Raw genomic sequence first — 24,061 nt, 5'->3', positions numbered from 1 at the left:
AACTTCTGGCAAATCTGTGCTCTGAATTCCCCGACCTATATCTGGGTCATGTTAATTCTACCCTCTGATCCTGCACTCAGTAACAATGTTCTGTTGACTATCTCCTTAGGTTTCATGTCTGTTGTTAGGTTCTATTTTGCTGATTGTTTTGTTTACGACTTAATTTTAAGTTCATATGTTACATTTCCCCTATAACTATACTGAACAAAGTATCACTGTATAAGTCCATAAAAACAGCTTTTTTGGGGGGCGGGGGGCTTTGTCACATAGAAGGGCTCAGGAACACAAATTATTTTGGCTCCATCCTGGCTCCCATTTGCTGCTATAATCTAGTCCCTATTTTATCTTTCATAGTGTAGCAAACTCTTGGTAGTCTGGGCTAACACTTGGATAAGTGCATAGTTGCTTAAATCACTTTAACTGGGCCCTGATTCAAGGACCTGTTTGTTATAGGTTTATTTTCCTTTACTTAGAATTTTTATACATAAGACTCTGATATTCTATATTTCATCCAGAAGTTGTTTTTTCTCTTTTATTTGGATTTTTTTGATGTTTTTTTTTCTCCTGCTAATTGATTCATATGCCTCATAATTCTGCCATGCATCCCCAAGTGATCCCTGTTTTTCAACATCCTCTTCAGGGGGAATGTATAATTATTCTAAAATGAAAAGTTTAAATTCTTTTTGAGAGTAATTTGAGGATAAGAAACATGTTACCTCTCCAAATCCAGAAAGTGAACTGTTTGGAGAAGACACCATGAAGATGCCTGCACAGACCACACCGCACCAGAAGATTCAGAGTGAACTTTGGGATGTGGTGACTTGAACTGTGTGGGGTTGAATGCACTTGCTTTCATATGTATACTCTTATGCCGAAGGAAACTGCCCTCTAACTGGCTTTTTTGTCAATGCGCCTAGCAAGCATAGGCTTATTCTTTTCCCTTTTATCCCCAAATCATTGTAATTTAAAAGTTGATTGTTAAATGAGCAAATGGGGAGATAAGTCTTTCAATGATCATCAGGGGAAATGTATAATTGAAAATCTATTACCCTAAAAAAGAACATTTTCCAGGAGCCCACTGACTCCGTCATTACATTATTTCCTATAGACAGGGGATAAATTCAATGGGTGTTCCTGCTCTGCCTTTTTGGGACTGGCAAGGATGGTAAGCATGGGGGTTTTAACAGGCTGATTAGACATGGGCACGTGGTTTATTTTGTTACCTTTTTGTTCCTTTACTAATGATCATTTAACAAATCTCTTACAATATAATATTTTTATTGAGATTAATTTTAATTTTTACAGCCCATGCCATCCCCTCCAATACTCCTGGAAGCAGGCTTTCAACTAAGCAAGCTCCCCGGTTTCTTGAAGAATTCACAAAGAATTCACAATGTAGAGTGAATGGGCAGGGAACAAGCCCATCTTGGACAGATGGTTATGTGTGCGTGTGGAGTGACTGTCTCCTTGTGACAGACAGGGATGGCCAGTCTTGGGTCCTTCCACGGGCTGTCATGGTCTCTCACCACTTCCTCACCACCAAAAAGGGTTGTTATCAGGCTCACATCACCAGGGAACAGATGGCTATTACCTGAATTCTAAAGTACTAGGAATGGACTGTCAGCACCCTAGGGACGGTGACTGTTGCCTAAGATATGGGGTGGGGAGAACGGAAGCCATTTTGTCTCTCAAGTATCAGCCAATAACAATAGCAATGTCCTGGAGCAGAACATCCCAAGCCTCATTTCTGGGAGAACTGTCAGGTCCGTAGGGAAGCGTGTGGGGAGAGCCCCCAGGTATCCTGTAGGAATGCATTAGTGCCATGGCCACATGGCTTCCTCAGGATCACAGAGACGCTCACACAGAACCGCCCATTTTTTGCTTACTGACACAGTAGCCTGAATCACTTAATTGGCTATTTGGAGAAGGATTTCTGGTTACATTTTCTTCCTGTGCCGCCACCCCCCCCCCCCCACACACACACACCTTTTGAGTCTCACCAGGGCTAAAGGTGCAGAGACCCCAAGGGGTCCTAACCCAGGGCTGACCATCCTGAGAGCTTCAACCTCCCATTTCCAGATGTGTGTGCCCCTCCTGAGGCAGTGTGATGGCCCCACTCTCCAGATGATTCACCAGCCTGGGGGCCACTTGGTAGTAACCCAATTGCTTTGGTCCTGCTGCAGCACCACACTGAACTCAAGCAATCTCCCAGCCTCTGCCTCCCCCATCACAGGGATCACGGGTGATCCACAGGCCGCCATGGAAAACATTTCCATGGGCTTTCCCATGACCTGCAGCAGACCATGGGAAGGGAAAGATAAGGCAGAACCAAAAGCTCCTGTCTATGCTCTGGCAAACAAGAGACACCAAGGGCTTGGGTGGGAATGTCAGCCAGGCCACCTGGTCTGTCAGTAAGGAGGGGAGGGCAGGAGTCTGATCGGTCCCTAGCAGGGTCACCAGGGCGGTAAACTGAGCATACATTCCTCTGAAGAAAGGTTTCCATGTGGGGCAGTTCCCCTCAAAAAACCCAAGCCAGACCTCATTGAGGCCTCTTTGTCTTTGGTTGTCCTGACATCCATCACATCTTCCCACCAGAGTAGAAGGGTAACTCTTCCAAGGACAGGCTACTTTTCTTCTGGCTTTCTGCACAGCTAGTGAGCCCTGGACTCTTTCCATAGCAATGTGCCCATTGGATAAAAGGGGGTCCAGTGACACTGGCTGGAAGGCCCTTTCACCCAGTGTGGCCTCTGTGGACAGAGATCTCGGTGGAGTATGGTTTGGGACAGGGTCAACACATCTAGGTTGGGGGTGGTATTAGGACAAAGGCTATAGGCATAATTTCACCTTTATGATCAAAATAGGTCCAATCCTGCAGGCTGACATTTGTGTGGGAGCTGGGGGGCAAGGTAGAGGGGACCTGTGAGCTTCTGATGAAAGAAAACAGGGGAGGGCTGTGTGTGGGGAGTTCTGTGAGGGGCTGCAACAGTGTAGCTTGTGACAAGAGGGTGTACCAGCCACACCATGGGGCTCTGGGGCATCGCAAGTGGCAGGTCACGCAGGAGAGGTATATGCCTCCCATCCCAGAACTGTAGGGGCAAGGGTAAACAGCAGAGAGGAGGGGAGTTTCCCCTATCAATAGCTTCAGAAACCAATGAGAACACAAATTCTTCTCAAACAGTTTAATAGCAAATAAACAAAGGAAGGTACCACACTTGGCAGATACAAAATGACTTTTTGTCCGTGTGTCTGTGCAATTAAAACAGGTTTAAGTTCCCCATTGGGACAAAAGGAAAAACACACAAAGGAAGGAAATTTCCTTTTTAACACATACTCGCTTGTTCCAAACTTGTAACAACCTTTTCATCTTTAAACCCACTACACAAACTCTGCGACCAGGCCAGAAAAGCAACCAAGGCTCTTCTTGCTGCTGCTGCTTTTTTTGTTTTTTGTTTTTTTGTTTTTTTTGTTTTTAACGATTAAAGTAAAATCCATAATTTTCTACAGAGTACAACACAATTTCACACAAAAGAGACGGCTTCTTTTGCAAATCAAAACAGGGAAAAGAAAGGAAAAGCTTGAACAAGGTTAAGGGGAAAGCATCTCTACAACTGAATCACGACTTCGAGTTGATTGAACCCCATTGCTGCTGCAGAACAGACTGTACGTTTGGTCATAGTGGCAATTTTTTTTCTCTTCACATTGTGAAATCACTTTACATTGTTTTCTAGTAGAAAAGGCAAAAAACTGTACAAAACCCCTAGTGTTTAAATACAACGTTTGTACCAATAAAAAACTCACACAGGTTTGTCTCCAAAATGGAAAGTTTCTTTTTTTTTTCTTTTTAAATTATTCACAAAAAGCAGCTGGAAATCAGAAAGGCAGCTGCCGTTCCCAGGGTCTCAAATCCATGAAAACCACCACAGAACAACTAAAACAATCAGAGAGAGGAAAGGGAAGGAGAATAACGCCCAACGTTTGGCATTTTGGTTTTATCCACAGGTTTCCCCAGAGCTCCTTTTGGAATCAAAAGCAAAACAGATTGGCAAAACACAGACTCTCAAGATAAAGGTAGGGCTTGGGGTAGGGGTGTGTCTCACTCGGGCCTTTGGCCTACAAAGGCAGCTCTGTGCAGTCAGACTGTGGTGCTCACAGCAGTCAGATCAGGGGCTTCTATCCTTTTCCCATGCCAAAAGCCCTTCTGGAAACCCCACATCTCCCTTTACTTCAAAAGGGCAGCTCTATCCTAGATGCCAATACCAGAACTGAAACACTGCAGGAACTTGCTCCATTATCACCTCCCCCTACAGGCCTTTCCAGCAGTGCCTAATACTTTCTTTGAGGCCTTTCATATCTCTCACCCTAGTCCTAGAGAATCAGGACACTGTGTCTCCCATAGCCCCCAGAAGGGTCCGGTGTGTCTGGGTGCCATCCTCAAGCTCACTCCCTTCTACAATTTCCATCTTCTACCAACTGGTCACCCATTAATCCTTCTCTTTACCTTTCCGTTTCCTTATGATCAGACCTCACTTCTCAGCAGTTCAACTTTTTTTACTGAAGTGGGGTTGTTCAATGAATTCCAGGAGATTGGGGAAAGTAGCCCCCACAAAGGGCAAGCAGAACAGCTATCCATTCTTCCCCCAGGGGAAAGGAGATGATGTGGAGGTGGGAGGGGTTGGGGGGGGGGGGGGGGAGAGGAGAACCAGGGCAATGCCCAGGGTCTGTAAACAGCAAGGAGACTGGTGTTGTGCTTGTCACCTAGGAAAAGAGCTGGTACTTGAATGCCACCAGGGTTATAGGCTCTTTCCAAAAAAGGGTCAAGAAATATAACCTTTCCTTGGAGGCTAAATGGGGCTCATCATCTTTTAAAGGATCAGGAAGTTAGTGAAAGACATCAACTTCCTAAGGAGGCCTTTGTGCAAAGAGATTTTCAAAGTCACATTGATGTGAGTGTCCCACCCATAGCTACCTCCTGGGTGCCCAGCTCTTCTCCCCTTTTCCATATCCTAAAGACTCCCACTATACTCAGATTTCTACCTGACCAATGTGCAACCAGCCTCCCTAAAGCTACCTCTGAGGCCTACAGGCCAAATCAGAAGACAGTCCAAGCGCACAGGCAAGCACTCTTACGGGCAACCGAGGAGAAATTTGCCTCATCAAAAATAAAAACAATCTAGGGAAAAAAAATCAACCCCACAACAATTTGAAACAGCTTCTTTGAAACCCTTTAAATCAGTCAGTTTTTGCACAAACTATAGAAAACAGAGAGGTGAAGGTGATATATACGAAGGTGTGAAGAAAACAGCAGGAAACATGCAAAACGTGGGTTTTCTGGGCATTATTTGAGTCAGAAAGGAAAACCAAAGCATCACATTTTGCTGAGGAGATTGTAGAAACAAGCATGGGAGTTAATGAAACAGGACACCAACGTGGATCCAGGTTCACCAAGGATGGAGGTGGAGAACCAGAAGGGAGGCCAAAGAAAGGTGCAGGAAGGCCAGAAGGCAGCCTGCCCTCAACACAGAAAAGGGAGTTCAAGTGTTTTCTGAAGTTAAGAACTTGAGAAAAAAAAAAATACATGCTGTCTCCTCAAGCCCCAGAAACTAGATCAGCAAAATGTGCTCAGGAGCCTCAAAGGTTTAGTGACGTCTTTTATTTCATTGTTTGCTTCAAAGTTTTGCTTTAAAACTAAGCACACAGAAAAACAAAGCCTAGAAACGGACTGGCTGTGTGTTCACAGAAATACAAACACCACACGGCATGTGCTAGTAGGGCTGCTCTGAAGACAATTACAAAGAATTGGAATCACAAAATCAAGTGGTTATCTTATGAAGTTCTAGAAAAATAGATTTTTTTATATTCAAATGCAAGTTTAAATATTTCCCCTTCAGCAGTCGTTCTAGCAAAACCAATTTGGCAGCACAAAAAAATTTAAAGAAAAACAAAGAAAGAAACAAACATAATAAAAAATACACATCAGCATCAAAGGTCAACACAAGGTCAAAGGTGAGAGTTCAAGCATCAGAGAAGCTGAAGAGACAAGGATTTGGACGATGTACTTGACGCCACATCGACATGCTTTAGGCACAACGATGAACAAACGGCAGGAATCTAGAAAAAAAACAAACCAGAAAGAGGGAGACCCACTGAGTTACACAGAGCAATACGTCCAAACAAAGAGAGAGAAAACAGGGACACTGTGTAGAGCCCTGAAACAAGGAGGCCTTCTGGGGGAGGCGAGTGACAGGGAACTTTTGCACATGCTAACGATGGACACAGGGGAAAGTCAAAGTACATGGAGGACACCAAGAAGACATCAGACTGCCAGGGGCAAAACAGAAACCAAGGCCTGGATTTCCTTGGACTCTCTCAGCAGACCCAGCAGGCCCAGGTGCATGAGTCAGATCACCTGCATTCCCCACCTCCACCCCTTGGCCCCCCTGCCAAGGACAGCGTCATCTGTACCCTAGAAAAAGCAGAAGGTGCTCTGGCGAGGAGCGCTCTGACATCTGGATGCTGCAGATGCTGAAGCCTCTTCCCAAAGTGCTCCATGCGGGAAATCCAAGCTCTGTTTCCCTTTGGGCCTGGCTCAGTCTTAGGGAAGTTGGAGGTCTGGCTGCTTCCAAGACAAACTGACTCCATGATGTGACTGAGAAACGTGTTACAGCAGACAACACAATGGGAGTGACAACCCCACAGGGAGAAAAAGGACCACTTTAAGACTCAACTACAAGCTGGTGCTCAGCCCTGGGCCAAGCCCTTCCCACACGAAGCAGCTTTTCTGTAAAACCCATTTCTGACCTGAGGAGAAAGCTATGCTCCAGGGTAGCAGCTGTTGCCACCTGCCTGGGGGACAGCTCAGAGACCTGTGTGCCTCACCCTCCAGCTGCCTCCCACCCTGGCTTCCCCTCTCTACAGGCCCATGACTGGACATAGCTCCCAGCACCAAGGGGGACTCTTATCCACTTTAGGGTGTCTCAAACCACTCCAGGCCCACAGAAAGGCTGGCCCCATTAGGCTGGATGCTGGTAAAACACTGGGGAAGAAGGGCAGATAAGCCCTTGTGGCCAGAAGGCTTTGGAATTGCAGGACGGTGGCAAAGACAGGAGCAGAGAGGGGTAAGATAGTAATAACAGGGGTGCTCTGTGGGACACAGGTTTCTCCTTTGCCAGGTCACAGCCTCAATCCTCTCCCCCTCTGGTGGGCTGGTTAGGCTGCAAATGGGCCACTGAAAGTCAGTAGTTTCAATAATACACAGCATCCTGTGTGTGTGTAAAACAATCACATTCTGGATTCTACAAAATCCTGGCCTTTTCCAGATATAATTTAGTTAATAAATATTCTCCACCCTGGAGCTGTATAAAACTTCTATAAAAATAGAAATGACATTCTCGGTTCCAGCAGGTAGGGATTCAGAACAGTGCCTCCCAACCTCGCATTTTTTCTCTTTTTATTTTTATTTTTTGCTTTATTAAAAAAAAATCCCACCATGAACCTGGAAGCCTTTGGAATAGTTTTCTTCTCTGAAAACCAGGACACATTTCTCTCAGTGCACAGAATTCAAGTTTACATGGTTCAGCCTAAGAGGTGTACAGGACATGCTTCTCTAGGACACAGATCCACAGTATCACTTTGAGAAGGCAGCAGGTATTCGCCCACTAATACACCCACTATCAGGAAACCAGCAAGACTGAATTCTCACCAGCTACCCCAAGAGCTGGCACGGACCAGAGAAGGCCCCCATCTGACTTGACAGGAAATGTGGCTCTTCCTGCTGACAGTGGATGCTGTGGTTCAGGGCTAGGACTTCTGAAGTTTAAGAATCCAGGGGCTTCAGTCCCAGGAGCAGCTGGCCAACATTCACCCCACACAATAAGGGAAGTGCTTCTGCTGGGGCATGCATTCTGAAGAGCCTTTCCTTCCTCAGGCTTAGCTCACCACACCACCTCATGGAGAAGAGGCCGGGCCCAGGGAGGGAATGAGATGGGGTGAGAGGCAGCTTAGATGCTAACTTTAACGGGGTCAGCACAAAAGACATGAAATGGACAAGATAAAAATTGAGGTAAATGAAATGAATACTAGGTCGAGTGTGTAAACGTTCTGCCACCAGTGAAGGTGTGTGTTGGTGGTTCAAGCAAGGACCCACAGCGGCTGCTCAGAAACATCCCAAGATCTGGGCCTGGCTGCCGCCAATACTCATGGAAATACTATGGACAATCTGACCCTGTGTGAATGCAGACTTCTCATTTTTCTTAAATACTGAGCAGCAGCCCTGGCCAGAAGCAGGACACTGGGCTGGAGAGACCAGCTATCTGCTCTGGTGCACTGGGAAGAGGCCATCAAACAATCAAGACCATCAATTTATCTGGCTAGGTTAGAGAAGCTGCTTCCAGTCACCCTTTCAGATAGAAATTGGCCTCAGAGAACACTTAAGAAAGGAGGAGATTGTCTTTTTTAGAAAATTCAGTGGTCAGAATTAAATTATTCAGCAGCTGGCCCACTTTAGACTAGCCCTGCTTCAGGGAGGCTTGTGTAAAATGGGCCACAGACACTTCTTAGTGCGTTAGAAAGGAGGGAAAACAGAACGGCTGCTTGCTGAGTCTGCTCCTAGGCAGCGAGGGCACTAGGCATCCAGATCTACTTCCATGCATCCGACTGCTATGAAAGCTGATGACTGATGGCTGCTTCTCTTGAGCATTATTTTTAGCTGATTTAGCAGGTGCTTTATTCCCAGAATCCTGCTAGCATCTTTTTCAGAGGGGAAAAAAACCAAGGACAGGCATCCTAAATATAGTTGGCAAGAATGGTGAACACCTCTCTGAAGTTGTTGTTGTTGTTGGGTTTTTTTTGCTCTAAGCAGCTGAAAATATTTCATCCTGAAGACAGCCAAGTGAGAAGAAGAGCTCTGTGAGCCTTGCTCCAAAAGGCCATTTGGTGTCGTGTCAGTTCCATGACCCCGTCCTCCAAAGTCAGTGCTATTTCCCCTGCCTAACTCCCCAGGGCAATGTGGTTCTTGCTCTCTTTGCCTCCCTCCCATCCTCCCTCCCACCCAAGGCCGTCTAGGGTTGGTCCTTCTCAACACACACTGTTTTACAAACACAGCAAACTTTAAATAAAGAAAAAAAAATCTCCGCGATATGGCACCTAAACTCCAAAGGAAAACACTGGAAACCAAACAAAGCACAAACTCGTCCTCCACACGAAGCCGGACTCCCACAGGAGGCAGTAGCCGAGTCTTCAGGGCAAGAGGTGCCAGCGAGAGTGGCGGGGGCAGGGTCCAGGGCTGCCAGCACACAGCCTTTGGGCTTCGAATCACTAAGGGCGGGCGCTTGCTCCTTCCTTCCCCCACTTACCAGAAGACCCTCTCACTCCAGTCCCAGAGGGGAGAATGCTCAGTAGGGCTTGCTGTCATTCTTCGAACGTTTGAGCTGCACTTTCAGCCGTTTCATGCCAATCTGAAAGCCGTTCATTGATTGGATGGCAGCCTGCGCTGAAACAGGATTGTCATAGCTTACAAACCCTGCGGACGAGACAACAAACCACTGTGAGGGGGTGGAGAGGAGGCAGCGAAGTTCTGACCCCGACAGCCCCGCCTCCAGGTCACCCCACGTGCTGTTTTCAAGGTCTGCAACTTGAGAAGCTCCTACTCCGACCTGGGGAAGGACAGCTCACTGCACAAAGCACCCCTTTACTAAATTCCTAACCTCCCTTGTACCAAGGCCAAAAACAGAAGCCAACATACCAAAACACTTGCTCAGGTTTGTCTGCTTGTCGATGAAAACCTTGGCAGAAACAACATTCCCAAAAGGCATGAACATCTGCAGCAGGTCCTGGTCTCCAAACTCCTGGGGCAGGTGGTAGATGAACAGGTTGGCTCCCTCTGGACCTTCAAAACACCCACTGATTAAGTAGTCGGCAGAGCTCACTCCTCTCTACTGTTCACTCACCACCTGGGGCTCTCCCCATCCTGAGGCGGCAGGGTGTCCGTCTCTCTCCCAGCACATTACTTCCTTTAGGCTGAATACTACTGGCTCAGACCCTGCTCCCCCAGAAGAGCGAAATCAATGCAGAGCTGTCTGGAAGAGCCACTGTGGGTCATCCAACGGGGGCACTCTTGACTGCTTAGCCAAGAAACAACAGACTCTAGGCACTTGGGGCTTTAGGACATTGGGAAGGGGGAGGGCAGACACTGTAGTGGTGGGAATAGGAACCCAGAGACCAGGTCTTCTTTTTTGGTCTATTTCATACATTTGTCCATTAACGAGATGAATCATGATCACTTTCGGCAGACACATATACTGGAGCAGCCAAGCAAACCTAGCCGAAGTTGCATTGAACTGGGAATTGTGGTTTGGGACCACTGAGCCTCTTGGGGGAAAAGTATGCCTTGGGAAGAATCAACACTAACATTAGCAGATTTTTTTTCTCCAATACATAGTATACTTGAGGGAGTCTAAAACTACTTGCAACTAAATAGGAAAGAAGGGTCTAAAAAGGGGATGGAAAGAATTTAGGGGAAAAAAAACCAAAACTCTGTTTATTTCATAATTTTGTCCAAGTATGGCTCTTTCCTCAAGGAAGAAGAGGAATGCTCTTCAATCAGCTCCATCCTGTATCAAACTGACCCTGAGAAATCAGGCTGGAACCATAAGTACAACAATGAAGCTTATAATGGGCTAAAACAGAATCCTAGGATCTCTTGAGAGATGGCTGGGGAATCTAATAGAAAACTGTTTCCACGAGAAAATGTATTACAGATTTTAAGCAAGTTGCAAATGAACTTTGGGAAGCTAACCTGCTTGTTAATGTAAGTGGGTGCTGTCTATACAGCAGGAAAACTTGGCAAACTCAGTGTCAATAGCTGTCCTGATGGGTGTTGTTCTGGGGGTAGGGAGGCCGGCAGCTGTCATAACCATAATGTTTAAGAACAATGTGAACACTAAAACATAGGAAAAAGTCCCTGTTCTGCAGGCAACATCTCAGTGACAACTGGCTTAGAAGGGGCTTCCTAATATAATAAACTAAATAAAGCTGATGTAGAAGCTCAGTTTCCTTACTTCAACAATCCTTCCTCAAATATTTGGACACTCCTGTACTCTCATCTTAACTCATCATATATTGGAAAACTGAATTCATTTTGAAAAATAGAAATCTGAAAGAGAGCACCTGCAAGTTGCAGTTAAGAGAAATGCTGAAACATAAAGAACACTGGAGAAAGAACTTTCTACAAGTGTAGATTTCTAAGACCTACATCTGGTTTTAGATAAGGTCATAAAATGTGCAAAAGGGAGTCCATTTTAGGAGGATCAAAGTTAAAGATAAAAATGCTAGAAAAGAGAAATTCAGATTTGTTGAAAGGCAAGAGAACACACTGTTCAAGCAGATTACTGTCATCCCTGAAAACTAAGTGGGAGCTAGCTTATTGTTAGCTATATCAGTGAAGAAAGTCTGCACATAGCTTAAGATGCCATGACAAAGCTGCAGTGGACCACCACCATGACTGTGATATCTCACTGTGGTATGGAGGTAACCCTGGATTCTTGAAAAGTGTGTCAGCCAAGTGTAAATTCCCAAAGGCCCAACCAAGCTTCAATTGTAATTTTAGTGATAGATCACATCTATTATCTCAGGACTAGCCAAGCTTATGGCTAAAGAGAACCATCATAAGAAAAGTGAACAATAGGAGACAAATCTTTCCAACAAAGCATCCCTCCAAGGAGGTATGGAATAACAATCTCTATCAGGAGAAGGAAACTTCATGCCAATGAAATCCCCAACCTCTGAATATGATTCCAATGTCAGGTTCTGGACACTCTTGCTCTGCTGTCTCCCTCACCCCTCATTCTCATCCTTAAAATCTAGTTCCAAGCTTACCTTCCTTTTGACTTCCTGCAGCACCAATACTCTGTTGTGTCAAAAGGTTCTGGTTGTAGAGAGTAGGGAGGGCAGCAGCAGCATACTGCTGAATCCCAGAGTAGGCCTGTGTGAGAGCCTCCATCGTGCTTCCAGTGCCATTAGAGAGACCACCACTACCCAGGCCACCATTTAAGGCAGCCATCCCTGTGTGGGCAAAACAGTGGACAGAAAACATTCACCTGGTTTCCCATTCATCAAACCCTTCTCCTTCTTTGAAAGAGACTAAGTTATAAAATGTACTCCCCCTTCAAAGACTAGCTCCCCTGTTGACAGAAATATGCTGCTAAATGTTTAATAACTTTTTTGGGGTGAGTGTGGTTTATACAGAAAATCACTTTTATATTTACTCTGCATTAGTGATATTTCCTCCATTACTTTTCCTATTTTTTAAGCCAAGCCCTGATTTGGAAAGCGTGCAGATTTTTGAGGTGAAAACTCTCACCCTGAAAACTTAAGGAACTAGCTTCAGCCCATTCCTGTGTTTGTCTCTCTTACCTGCTAAGGAGCCGACATTGAGGCCAGCAGTTGCTCCAGCCAGTGTTTGCAGGGCTCCAAGGGAAGCCATTGGATTAACAGAGTTGCTGCTACTGGAGCTCGGTGAGGACCCTGCTATTAAAAATAAAAGACTTAAAAACAGACCTTTTCTTGTCCACAATAATAGCCATAGTAAATTTGACAGGATTTTGTTTCATATTCTTGAGTCAATATTCATCTTTAAAATGGAGCTAATACTAACATCTACTTCCCAAGGTCATGTGATGGTCAGAAGAGATAATAATTACAAAGAACTTAGCACAATGCCTGGAACATAATGAACACCATATTAATGTTACTTATTATTACTGAAATTGGTCTATAGTTTTAGTTTGTGTTTTATCTTTCCCTTATTTAGATATTAGGACTATATCTCATAAAATGATTCTGGTAAAGAACTGCTGGAGCAGAAACACAGAAGAAAAACAACTGCTTGATCACACGAGTCAATGGGGATATGAATGGGGATATGATTGGGGATGTAGACTCTAAGCGATCACCCTAGTGCAAATGTCAATAATATGGAAATAGGTCTGGATCAATGACACATGTAAAACCTAGTGGAATTATACGTCAGCTATGGGAGGGGGTTGGGAGGAGAGGAGGGAAAGAACATGAATTATGTAACCATGGAAAAAGTTTCTTAATAAAATAAAAAAAAATTTAAATTAAAAAAAAAAAAAGCCATAGTAAGATAATATTCTGTTTACAAAGGGAATTCCAATTAGAATTTTTTGTCATCTTTCCTGCAGTAGCTTTAAAAAAAAAGGAGGAAATGCAAAATGATAGAGAATCTCAAGTCAGAAAGTCTAAAAAAACCTTATCCTACCTTTAAAAATGGATTTTAAACAAATTACAACTCTGAGGTTTCATCTACCCTATACTCAGAATGGAAAAGAGCAAAAGACAAAAAATACAAGGGATGACAGGCACACTAATGCATGCACACTGCAGGTGAAACTGTGAATTGGAACAACTGTTCTAGAAAACAATTTGCAAGTATACTAGAAAAGTCTAAAATCCACATCCTTTGAATGGTAATGGAACTATGGGATATATATTTCAATGAGAGCAAAGATAGTAAGAAGTGTTCCTTATAGAGTCACTCGTGGAGAACAGCAAAACAAATCATAGTATATGAACACAATGAAAAATTAGTATACCATGAAGAAACAACAAATTAGATCTCAGAGAAATGTAGCAAGAGAAGCATGAAGTGATGCATAATAAAGGAAAAAACTTACATAGTGACCACTACAATTTAAAGGAAAACCACACTAGAAAATGTTGGAGCCTGATTAATTCAATGAACAATTCGAGGATTGTGGGCAAAGCATGCCTTGCTCTCAACTTGAAAAAAAGAGGTGATAGAATGACACATAAGTATATTGTCAGGTATAGCCAATGAAAAGATGTTTGGCTTAACTATATGGCTATGGAGATGAATAATCTTTGGTTAGAGGGGAAGTATGTGAACATTTAAGTGATGCCAATGTGAAAGAGAAAGAAGGTAATCAATATTCAAAAATAACAGCTGGGCATGGACCATATTTCCATAATGAGGTATCTTCCTCATTTTCAAATGCTAATTTAGAAAGGAACCTAGATGGGGGCAAATAGGTGGCTCAGTGGATAGAGTGAGGTCTGGAGACTTTAGGAGGTTTCTGGGTTTAAATTGGAATTCAGATATTTCTGAACTGGTCAAGTTACTTAATTAATCACATTGCCCAGCCCTTATTGCTCTTTTGCCTTGGAAGCAATACACAGTATTGATTCTAAGATGGATAAGGGGAAAGGGGAAAGAGGGAGAGGGGAAGATGGAGGAAGAGAAGGAAGGACAGAAGAAAGAAAGGAGGAAGGAACCTATAAACAATCTGAGGCAAAATCCTTCATTTGACAGATGAGGCAACTGCAGCCCAGAAGAGCCAAGTTAGCTTCAGAAAGTACTGACCTTGAGGACCAGTCACTCCTTACCTGAACTAGTGAGGACACTGAGAGGACTGCTGGATGTTGTGAGAGCATTGGTGCCACTAGGTGTGTTCTGAGCTGCACTAGCAGCAGCAGCTAATGCAGCCAGATTCTGTAACTGCATTGCATTTAATCCTGCAAAATAAAAACAATAATTCAGCCAAGTTCTTTCCTATCAATGTGAATAATGACAGTAAGACTGTCCGGCAAAATATCAGCTTCACCATAACAACAATTCCAAAGATCTGAGATATGCTAAATTTCTGAAGAAGCATTTTCCGTTTCCTTCTTCTATCATATTTTGAATCCAAGAAAACAATCATAAGAATATGAAGTAGCTGTAGGAGAAGGAAATTAGGAGATGGCAAAAAGGAGGCCTGATCACTGTTTGCGGGTAGCTTGGGATCATCTATGAAGCACAAAGGGCCTCAAAGAAAAAGAAACTAAAAGAAAGTCTTTAAAAATTTTCTGTTCTTTGGATAAAGAGATATCAACAGAAAATATAAGAAAACTAGATGTAGAAAGCTAATTGAAAATAACAAAACTGTGAGAATATGGACAGCATATACAATGGATTGTTAAAAACTGAAAAGAATCATGGACAGATGATCAAAAAGAAAATATTTTAAAATCAAAACTTATTTTTTAATCAGTCAAAGTTGCTCTTTCTCTTCTACTTTCCTCTTTGAGAAAGAAAAATAAAATTCATTTCAATCATGTAAAAGATACTTTCACACTTGCCATATCCCAACCCCTCCCCCCCAATTCCCTTGGGTCCTCTGAGTCCTTCACCTCCATAAGGAGATGGGTAGCATATAATTGAACCTCCAGAATCACATTTGGTTTTTAAGGTGATCAGAGGCCCCAAGTCTCTCAAAATACTGTATTGGGGGCAGCTGGGTAGCTCAGTGGAAAGAGAGCCAACGGACTCTGACGGAAGATCAAATGTGGCCTCAGAGCCTTCCTAGCTGTGTGTCCCCAAGTAGTCATTTAACTGAAATTGCCTATCCCTTACCACTCCTTCTGCCTTGGGAACCAATACATATTAAAAAAAAAAAGATACAGTATTGTTGCTGTCACATAACTGATTCTTCTGGTTCTATCCACTCCCCTCTGTACAAGTTTATACAAGTCCTTCCAGGTTTTCCTGAAATTGTCCCTTTCATTTCTTAAAGCACAACATTCTAGAATGTTAATATACTGTAACTTGTTCAAGTGATTCCTCAATTGAAGGGCATGTCCTCAGGTTCTAATTCTTTCCTGATTGAAAAGAACGGCTATAAATATTTTTTGTTTTTCCTTTTGTTTAGGGCTAGTCCTTATCTCTCCAAATCGCACACCTTCTTATTCCCACCCCCTTCCTTCTTGTTTCCCTATTAAATAAAACGTATTCTTGTGCACAGTTCAGATGAGAGTTGAGGCTCTGGTGTCATTTACTCCCTTACCATCACTTCTTTCTTGCACATCTCAACTAAGTGAAATAATTTTCTATATTCTGCATCCCCACCCCACCACCACTGTGCTGCTTCCCCTCCCTTTCTGTTCTTTTAAGATTATCAAGACATCACTGTATTATTCCCAAGCCATCTGTCCAACTGGACTACTATGCCTCCTGATAATAAGCTTCTATGGGGACATGTATATCATCTCCCCATATTAAAATGGAAGTAATTTACCCTTTATTGTTCAGTCCCTTATGATTATTCATGTTATAATTTTTTTTTTGTACTTCTCCTAACATATGTTTGAATATCAAAAGCTCCGGTCTTTTCTTCAGGAAAGCTTGAAAGTCCTCTTTATAGCACCTACTTCAAAAGGTGGTTGTGAGGATCAAATAAATGTATCTGAAAAGCATTTAGCACAGAACCTGACACATAGTTAAGTTCTATATAAAAACACTTATTTCCCTTCTACCTTCCCCCCTCCCCTATTTCCTTTAAGATCTATTTTTCTCCCTTTAGGATGATATTCATAGCTCGTTATAAGGCCATAGCACTGGCTTCTAAAATGTCATTATTCTAAAGTGGTGGGTGCTAAATTATATGTGATCTTGTGGTTTCTTGGTATTTGAATCTCCTGCCACCCTCCCCCCCCCCCAGCTGCTGGCAGTATTTTTCTTTTAAATAAAAATTCTTAATTTTAGCTATAATATTACAAGGAGTCTTCATTTTGGGATTTCTTTCAGTAGGTTAGTAGTGAATTCTATTTCCACTTTGCCCTGGGCTTAACATTTCTAGTTTTATTTAGTCCATAAGTTTTTATTTGGCCCATTTTAATTCTTCAGGGAGTTTATTCCCTTTATAATTCCTTCCAATGCCCATTGCTCTAATTCCTTTGATAATATTTTCAAACTTTTTCTCTTTCAGAATTCCATTTGTATTTGTATCCAAGCTGTGTTTTTCTTTGAGGATATGCTTGTAGATGTTTTGGAATTATTTTCTTCTGGATTTTGTCAAGGGTTCTGTCACCACAAAAGATTTTAATGGTCAGTCTCTTTTTATTTGCTAATTTTTCCGGCCCCACTCCTTGATCCTTCTTGATTATGGATGCTAGGGCCAATCTATATGCACTGCTAGAGGGAATGTCTAGATTGGTCCTGCTACTCTGTTCTTGGGAGTATTGAGTGTTGTTATTACAAGATCACAAGGATAGCTCAGATTGGGCATCTATAAGTTTTGTGTTCATCTGATCACTCTTTCCCCTTCCTCTGAGTTCTGGAGTTCAACAGACTGTTTCTAGATTTGACCTCTATCAGCCAGTTGGAGAGCTCTGCAGGCTTCCATTTGGGTTGGGGTTTCTGCTTTGGCTATAACTGTCTGCAGGTTTCAGACTGGGCTGGAGGCTGAACTGAGGCTCTAAGTAAGCCACACTGTTCCTATTCCTTTGTGACTATCCTCTTTGCTTGGCACAGAGTCCTCCTCCTTACCATGTACCAGCACAACTTTAGGTCCCCTTTATGCAGGACTGAACATTTTATTTTTCTTGCACTGTGCTCTTGGTGAAATGTAGTCCCCAGTGTCCACAGATCTCTCTATCCTATGTCTGGGGATGTCTGGGGCTGGAAGGTTTTCTAAAAATGTCTGGAACATTGAGAGGGTGGTAGGGGTGGGTGGGATATATGGCTCTTTACCTGCTTATTTGTTATCCTGACTCCCAAGAAAATATAAATCTGATGGGAACAGACCAAAGGAAGAATCTGATTTGGTGGACAATGTGACCCAGAAAAATGGGAGCTAGGAAGCAAAAATGAACAAAACAACAAAATCATCTCGCTCAAAGCGAACCACCTATAACCTGGGGATCTTTAACTTGGGGAAAAAAAAAAGATGACCATTTTCTTCAACTTTTTGATAGGATGCAATGTGGAGGGTAAGTTAGATTTGTTCTACTTAGCTTCAAAGAGCAACAGCTGGAACAAAAGGATAGAAATTGAAAGGAGGTAAATTTAGTCTAGATGTCTAACAATGAGAGCTATCCAAAAGATTTCCCTAGAGGGATGGTGGATTCCCCTACCTAAAAAGATTTTCAAGCAAAGACGGGACAAACACAAGCCAAATACATTTATAAGGGGGATTCTTTGCAGTTAAAGGTTGGAATATATGGCTGTTGAAGTCCATTCAAACTCTGCAGAGATGCTGTGGATCACTGCTATTTGAAACCCAGAAGAAGAAGCTATTTTTGAATACAATCCAATGGAATGAAGAAAAAGAAAATTCATAAGCCAAGACAGTTCCCTGAATCTCTCCCCAATAAACAGGGTAGAGCTGAGTGGGGAGAGGGGTGTGTGTGGCCCACAGCCTGGACAGTGACATGGCAATATTATCTCACAAGAGGGCTTTGGGGGACTGTTACTTCAAGGTTCAAAGTGGATGCCTTTTTGTATTAAATGAAAAAGATTTGTATGCCTAATCTTTTTTTTTTTTAATGATAAACTTTCCTCTATATGGAGGGAAAGATGGTTGGCTACGCAGGTTTCCTGTGGAGTTATCCAGATGGGTTGGGAAAAAGACATTTTGTTATAGAAATGAATAGGTTGGGTTTTTTAAAAAATATTTCCCCAAGGAGGACCAAAGGAAAACCTGCAGGTACTTAATATCAACTACTTCAATACACTGAAAATTTGATGAGTCAGACAGATTTAGAGCTGGAAGGAATTTCAATGGTTACTGTATCCAATTCCTTGATTTTACAGATGAGGAAACACAGAGATGAAAGCCCAGGATCTATTACGATACTAAGGGTCTAAGCCTGGATCCAAATCCAGGTTTTCCTCCAGTGTTCTTTCAATAAAAGCAAGGTCTTAGCCCGATCAGGAATCATCACAATATGAGACTGTTTCTTCATATAGGTAGTGACATTTCAGCTTAAAATCCTAGGAGGTAGAAGCCTTCTTTAGTGGAGTGAAGAGTTTCTTGGATTATTCCAAATATCCTAATTCTGGCCTAGACTACACTTCCACATGGGAAACATCAGAAGTTCTAGAATAAGTTCCCTTTAAGGTTAAGGTTTGATGTTACAAAGCATTTTAACCTGTTATCTGCCCAACTAATGATTTGGCTGAAGATGGCAAATGCTCAAACCACTCACCTCCCATTGGGTGGAGGCTGCCCAGGGTGTTGAGGTTCCCAGAGGAGGCAGTCTGCTGAAGGAGCTGCAAATAAAGCTAGACATTACACCAAAAAACAAAACAAGAGTGAGAGTGAGGGCTGGTTCCGCGTCTGGGATAACTTTACAGCACAGCAAAGCGAGCACACAGGCCCAGGCCCCAGGAGAGGAGGGGAGAAGGATGAGAAACCCCCGGCCAGCCCAGAGCAGCCCAGCCCAGCCCAGCCCAGCATACAATACAACCCAACCCAACCCAGCCAGAGCCTCCAAGACTCCAAGACATTGGGGAGAGAGCCCAGGGAGCAGTGCAGCCAAAGGGCACCCCCTGGAGAAGGGAGAAGCCCAATGTCTACGAGGCAGGTGCCTCCTAGCCCAAGTCTCTGCTCCCAGGATCTATCCTTTAGGTGCTCAGGGCCACCTCTCTCCATGTGTGCACCCAAGTCACTGCCTGCTAGATGCCTTATGGCTGCCATCTGAAAACTCTAAGCAGAAACAGCTGCTGTACCCATCCCCAATGAAACCCTGCTGTTGCTAGGTGGCCCCATACATCTCATCTGGACCTCGAAGGCCTGCCATCTTTCCAATCTTGCATTTCAGATACTCTGATTCCAAGTTAGAGTACTTCTAAGAACATTTCCTGCATTCACCCTAATTCACCTTCTTCTAAGTAAGCTCCATCCTTCTCTCCTGCTCCACTCTCCTAAGCAAACCAACTCACATGGTTTGCTTCCTAGGGATCATTTTTATTCTCCTGCTTTGAGTCTTTTGGGGGCATGATATGCCCTGTATTCTCAAGAAAGCCATGCCTGAGACCAAGATGGCAATGTCACTCCCCCCAACTGGTACCCCTATGATTCTTGTTTCTATGTGTGCATTGCAGGTCTACATCTCCTTATTTCTTTAGTAAAAGTTGGAATTTTAATGGTAGGAAGAAATTCAAATTCAAACCCCACAACCCCTAGAGGAATAATATAGATGTAGCCTGCAGAATGAGCCACATAAAGGCACAGAAACAAAAGCAAATATAGCTTTTGAAGATCTGTGAATCATTTCCTATAGGACTTGTCATGATCCTTCCAACATCCCTAGAAAGAGGTGTTATTCTCATTTTAGAGATGACGAAATTGAGGCTCAAAGGCTAAACTGGCCCCAAAACAGTTGGCTTTTCAGGGTCAGAGACAGGATTTGAATCCAAGTCTTCCAGATGTGTCCCTAAGAGAGCTGCATCAATGAAGGAGTTCCCCCAATCTGCTGAAACCAGAGGTACTGTTTCTTCCAAGCCCTCCATTTATAGTCATGCACAGTCCTGAAAGTTTTCTCATCAAAAGGCGAGCCCTAAACTGAGCCCTTTTAGCCCAAGCTGAGCTACTTAAACTTGTACATTGATCCAGGTTGTCAAGTAAGCCCCAGAAGAAAGCCAGAAGCTGAGGAAACAATCAGACTAAAAACTATTTTCCCATTACTGAAAGCATCCCGGGTTACAATAAACTACTCTTTTTTCCTGGACCATGACCATTCTTAAAACAGTGATGAATAGTAGTCATCACTCAGCTACAGTGCAATGGAGAGCTAATAATAAAACAAACCATTTTCCTCAGTCCCTCTGGGTTTTAAAAATGGCTCAGATTTGGTAGGTTGGGGAACTAACTCTGGTAGCTATTCTTTCTTCCATTTCTTCTGCAGCAAAAAGACTATCTTATTTCTTAAATACTGCTTTTATTCTTCCCCAGGCACTCTAGAAATGGGCCCATTTCAGATGGGCACTGTGTCTCTTGTTCTCCACCAGCCACTGCTCTCTGGAGAGCTAGCTACAATTCCTGGAACACTTACTACTGTGGTGGTTGATTTGGGTTTGTTCATGCTGCTGAGCTTGGAACAGGAAGATGGGAGGGAGAGTGCAACAAAGCATACATACAACCCATTGTCACTGAAAAATGGACTTACAGGTTTCCCAAAACAATGGTATCAGCACCTTGCTCTCATGGAGAGAACAATTCAACAAACTTTGAGGAAGCACTTACATCTAGCAGGAAAGTATTTAAAACTGGGTAGTACAGTGAAAACAGAGTGATATAGAAAGATGAGAGGAAAGGAAAGATAATGGGATAAGAACTTGATTTTCTACCTGTCTGAGAAGCCTAAGGTGCAATTAGAGAACAGAGAACAGACAGACAAACTAGCCAGATGCTAGAATGACTCCATGTTGGTGCCTGCCCACTACTGCCTGCTTCGCTGGCATCTATTCAGAACCAAGTACCCAGGAGTTCTACTCCATGGGCAAAGAGCCAGTCATGAAGACTCACTGCTAAGTACTGGGGTCCCAGAGTGTTCAACCCAGCGAGATTCCCCCACACGGACGCTGCACTGATCTGCTGCATCTGCTGCTGTAGCTGCTGAGCCATCCGCTTCTGTTCTTTGTCTTTCTGGGTATCTGCAAACTTCACCACAATAGGAGATGAGCAGCCCTATAATAGAGGCAAGCAAGGGAAAGATTATTCTCTAAGTCCAACTTAGCTAAATGGGTCTTCTACTGGTCAGAAGGAGATAAGAGCCCAGTGACAAGTGTCAAAGTTGAGGTAGCAGATTCTAGCCTCACAAGTAGATGTCTCTGCTTTATGCTAGTAGCGGTGGTAAGCTGTGACAATGGTACCTTACAGGATTTCCCTAAGACAAATGCCTGGCACAGCCATCTCTCTCTCAAAAGGATCTTTACCTCCATAGTCTGTGCTTGGTGCATTGCCTTGATCGCCGTCTGGGCCATGGCTCGTGTTGTAAATGTCACAAACGCACAACCTGGTGAAAGAAGAAATAGCTTCAGTCTTCAAAGGGTTCAGAGGTTCAAAGAGTTTATAAAACCAGAAAGAGTGTTAGTTGGATGCTAAAGCAAGGTGCTGGTTATTGGAATGAAGAAATGCTCTCAAGAGCTCTTCTGGCACTATTAGCAGGGAGATGAGACTTAACATAAAAGCAAACATGAGGCTTAACAAAGGAACATCCTAAATCTCCACACAGATTAAGCCAGCTAAAAGAAAGAGAACGTCAAAATTAAAACCATAAGAGCTCAAAATGTTCCTACCTCGGCTTAGACCATCAGGACCTCGCAATATCCTGCACTCTTCAATCTGTCCGAAGGAAGAGAACATGACTCGGATATCGTTTTCATTGCACTTCTTGGAAATCATACCAATAAACAGCTTTCTGTCTTCCACTGCTAAGAGACCAGAGTACAAAAGGCTTCTAAACATTACTTTGAAAGACAAGGAGAAAAACGGGAAGGTTCCATGTTTACTTAGGGCCAAAGATAGGCAGCTTCCACTAAGTCTTGCTATCCATTTGCCTTTTTCCACTTGTTCTTTAATTGGTAAAACCCAACCTCCTATCTTTTCTACCATCTCCTTTTTCTCCCCTGATCATAAGGACGATAACCACCACAAAAGAAATCCTAGTTAAATCTCAAAATTATTAAATATAGTCTACTGAACTCACTACCATTTCTGATTTCTTTCATTTGCCAAACTATTTATTGTTGCAATAGGGGACAACTGAGACAATTCATTTTCTATCTAATTCGGGATCTCTGTAATTCAGAAATTTTTATAAAAAGAAGGCCTAGCAAATGTCCTGATTAAGGGAAAGATCGGCAATATATTTACCATTGTTTTTTTCACTGTCTGCAGGCTTCATCTGTATAGGATGATGCATCTGAAAAAGAAAAAACATTACCACTTTACATTTATGCATTGACTATGAAGACTCTAAAATTCTTAAGGGCAGAAACCATCTCCCACTATCTCCTCAGTATATAGTGTAGCATACACTATACTGGATTATTGTACATTGCACATACTAAGCATGAAAAGTCTGTGTCAGATGGAGAGCATACTAACATTTCTGAGACAGTAAATTATAACTCTGGATCCTTGGGAGCACCTTTTTTATTCCAAACTTAGGGTCCAACAGATGCGAGTTAGGATATCAAATGCATAAGGCTATAGAGAACTTGTGCAGCAATTCTTTTAGCTTTAATGCCTAGAGGACAACATCTTCCTCTTCTTTACTCTGTAAGAAGAAAACAATTCTTGTGGGGGCAGCTGGGTAGCTCAGTGGATTGAGTCAGGCTTAGAGATGGGAGGTCCTAGGTTCAAATTGGCCTTCCTAGCTGTGTGACTTGGGCAAGTTACTTAACCCTCATTGCTTAGTCCTTACACCACTCTTCTGCCTTGGAACCAATACAAAGTACTGATTCTAAGTTGGAAGGTAAGGGTTAAAAACAAAACAAAATAAAAGCAATTCTCAACTTTATAAAAAATAGATATCTGTGGAATTCCTCACAAGCCTGTTTTTTGGAAAAGGACTTTCAGTGCTGAGCCCAAGTAGCTCATTCCATTTGAGAAAACCACTCTAAGTCCTCCTGGCAGAATGGATGCCTTCTTCTTACCCCTGGGAGGATCTTCATGTTGTGAAGAGCATTCTGTGCTTCTAGTGCGGCTTTCCGGGTGTAAAATGTAACAAAACAGCACCCTATAATCACAGATTGAAAAGGTTAGGACTACTCTTGTGCAGGAAATTCATTTTGAGAGAACTTGACTTTCAGATGGAAATAAGAGTATTGTAAGAACTTGTGCAAAGAGAGTTGCTTGCCTGTACATATAAATATGTAGGAAAAAAAAGAACAATTCACAAGATTATTTAAGTTTTTAAAATGTTGTATCTAAAAAAGAAATTAATACAGCTATGTTGAGACTAATAGTTTATTAGACCATTACACATGTTGTTCTGAGATCAAACTGTATCTGTAAGCTTCTTAAACCTTTTCATTTAAAACCTTACAACAGTCAAATGCCATTTCTTTTTATTGTATCCTTTAATAAATAATGCACTAGGTGAATCTGCCTCTGGGCAGATTCCCCTATGCAAAGAGGAGACTTTCCCTAATAGATTCATTTGTTTAAGTCCCTCCCTTCCTTCAAGGTCCAGGTTGGGTCCCAATTCCTAGTTGAAGCCCTTCTCTAATTTCTCTAACTAAAATTGGCCTTTTCAG

At 42.9% G+C, this 24,061-nt stretch overlaps 1 protein-coding gene across 8 annotated transcripts in view; it reads right to left on the bottom strand.

The window, feature by feature from the left end:
* Positions 1 to 3,164: 3,164 nt before the first annotated feature.
* The window catches only part of CELF1 (CUGBP Elav-like family member 1), a 111,131-nt gene continuing 90,234 nt past the window's right edge, over positions 3,165 to 24,061 (bottom strand). For 4 of the 8 annotated variants that reach the window (XM_007497422.3, XM_016423518.2, XM_056801764.1 and 1 more), the window contains 12 exons: positions 23,459 to 23,541; positions 22,674 to 22,722; positions 22,097 to 22,231; positions 21,734 to 21,813; positions 21,324 to 21,485; positions 19,003 to 19,078; positions 14,422 to 14,550; positions 12,409 to 12,522; positions 11,872 to 12,057; positions 9,740 to 9,883; positions 9,351 to 9,517; positions 3,165 to 6,108 (listed from right to left, as the gene is read on the bottom strand). In XM_007497422.3, the coding sequence (XP_007497484.1) occupies positions 9,390 to 9,517; positions 9,740 to 9,883; positions 11,872 to 12,057; positions 12,409 to 12,522; positions 14,422 to 14,550; positions 19,003 to 19,078; positions 21,324 to 21,485; positions 21,734 to 21,813; positions 22,097 to 22,231; positions 22,674 to 22,722; positions 23,459 to 23,541 (1,286 nt within the window). In that variant the 3' untranslated portion in view covers positions 3,165 to 6,108; positions 9,351 to 9,389. Of the gene's footprint in view, positions 9,518 to 9,739; positions 9,884 to 11,871; positions 12,058 to 12,408; positions 12,523 to 14,421; positions 14,551 to 19,002; positions 19,079 to 21,323; positions 21,486 to 21,733; positions 21,814 to 22,096; positions 22,232 to 22,673; positions 22,723 to 23,458; positions 23,542 to 24,061 lie in introns of all 8 variants that reach the window. The other 4 variants (XM_016423519.2, XM_016423520.2, XM_016423521.2 and 1 more) reach the window with 4 other exon arrangements.

Source organism: Monodelphis domestica, chromosome 6 (assembly GCF_027887165.1).
Source record: "Monodelphis domestica isolate mMonDom1 chromosome 6, mMonDom1.pri, whole genome shotgun sequence".
NCBI lineage: Eukaryota > Metazoa > Chordata > Mammalia > Didelphimorphia > Didelphidae > Monodelphis > Monodelphis domestica.
The sequence above is the reverse complement of the archived record's forward strand: the minus strand, read 5'-3'. Positions and strand labels throughout refer to the sequence as shown.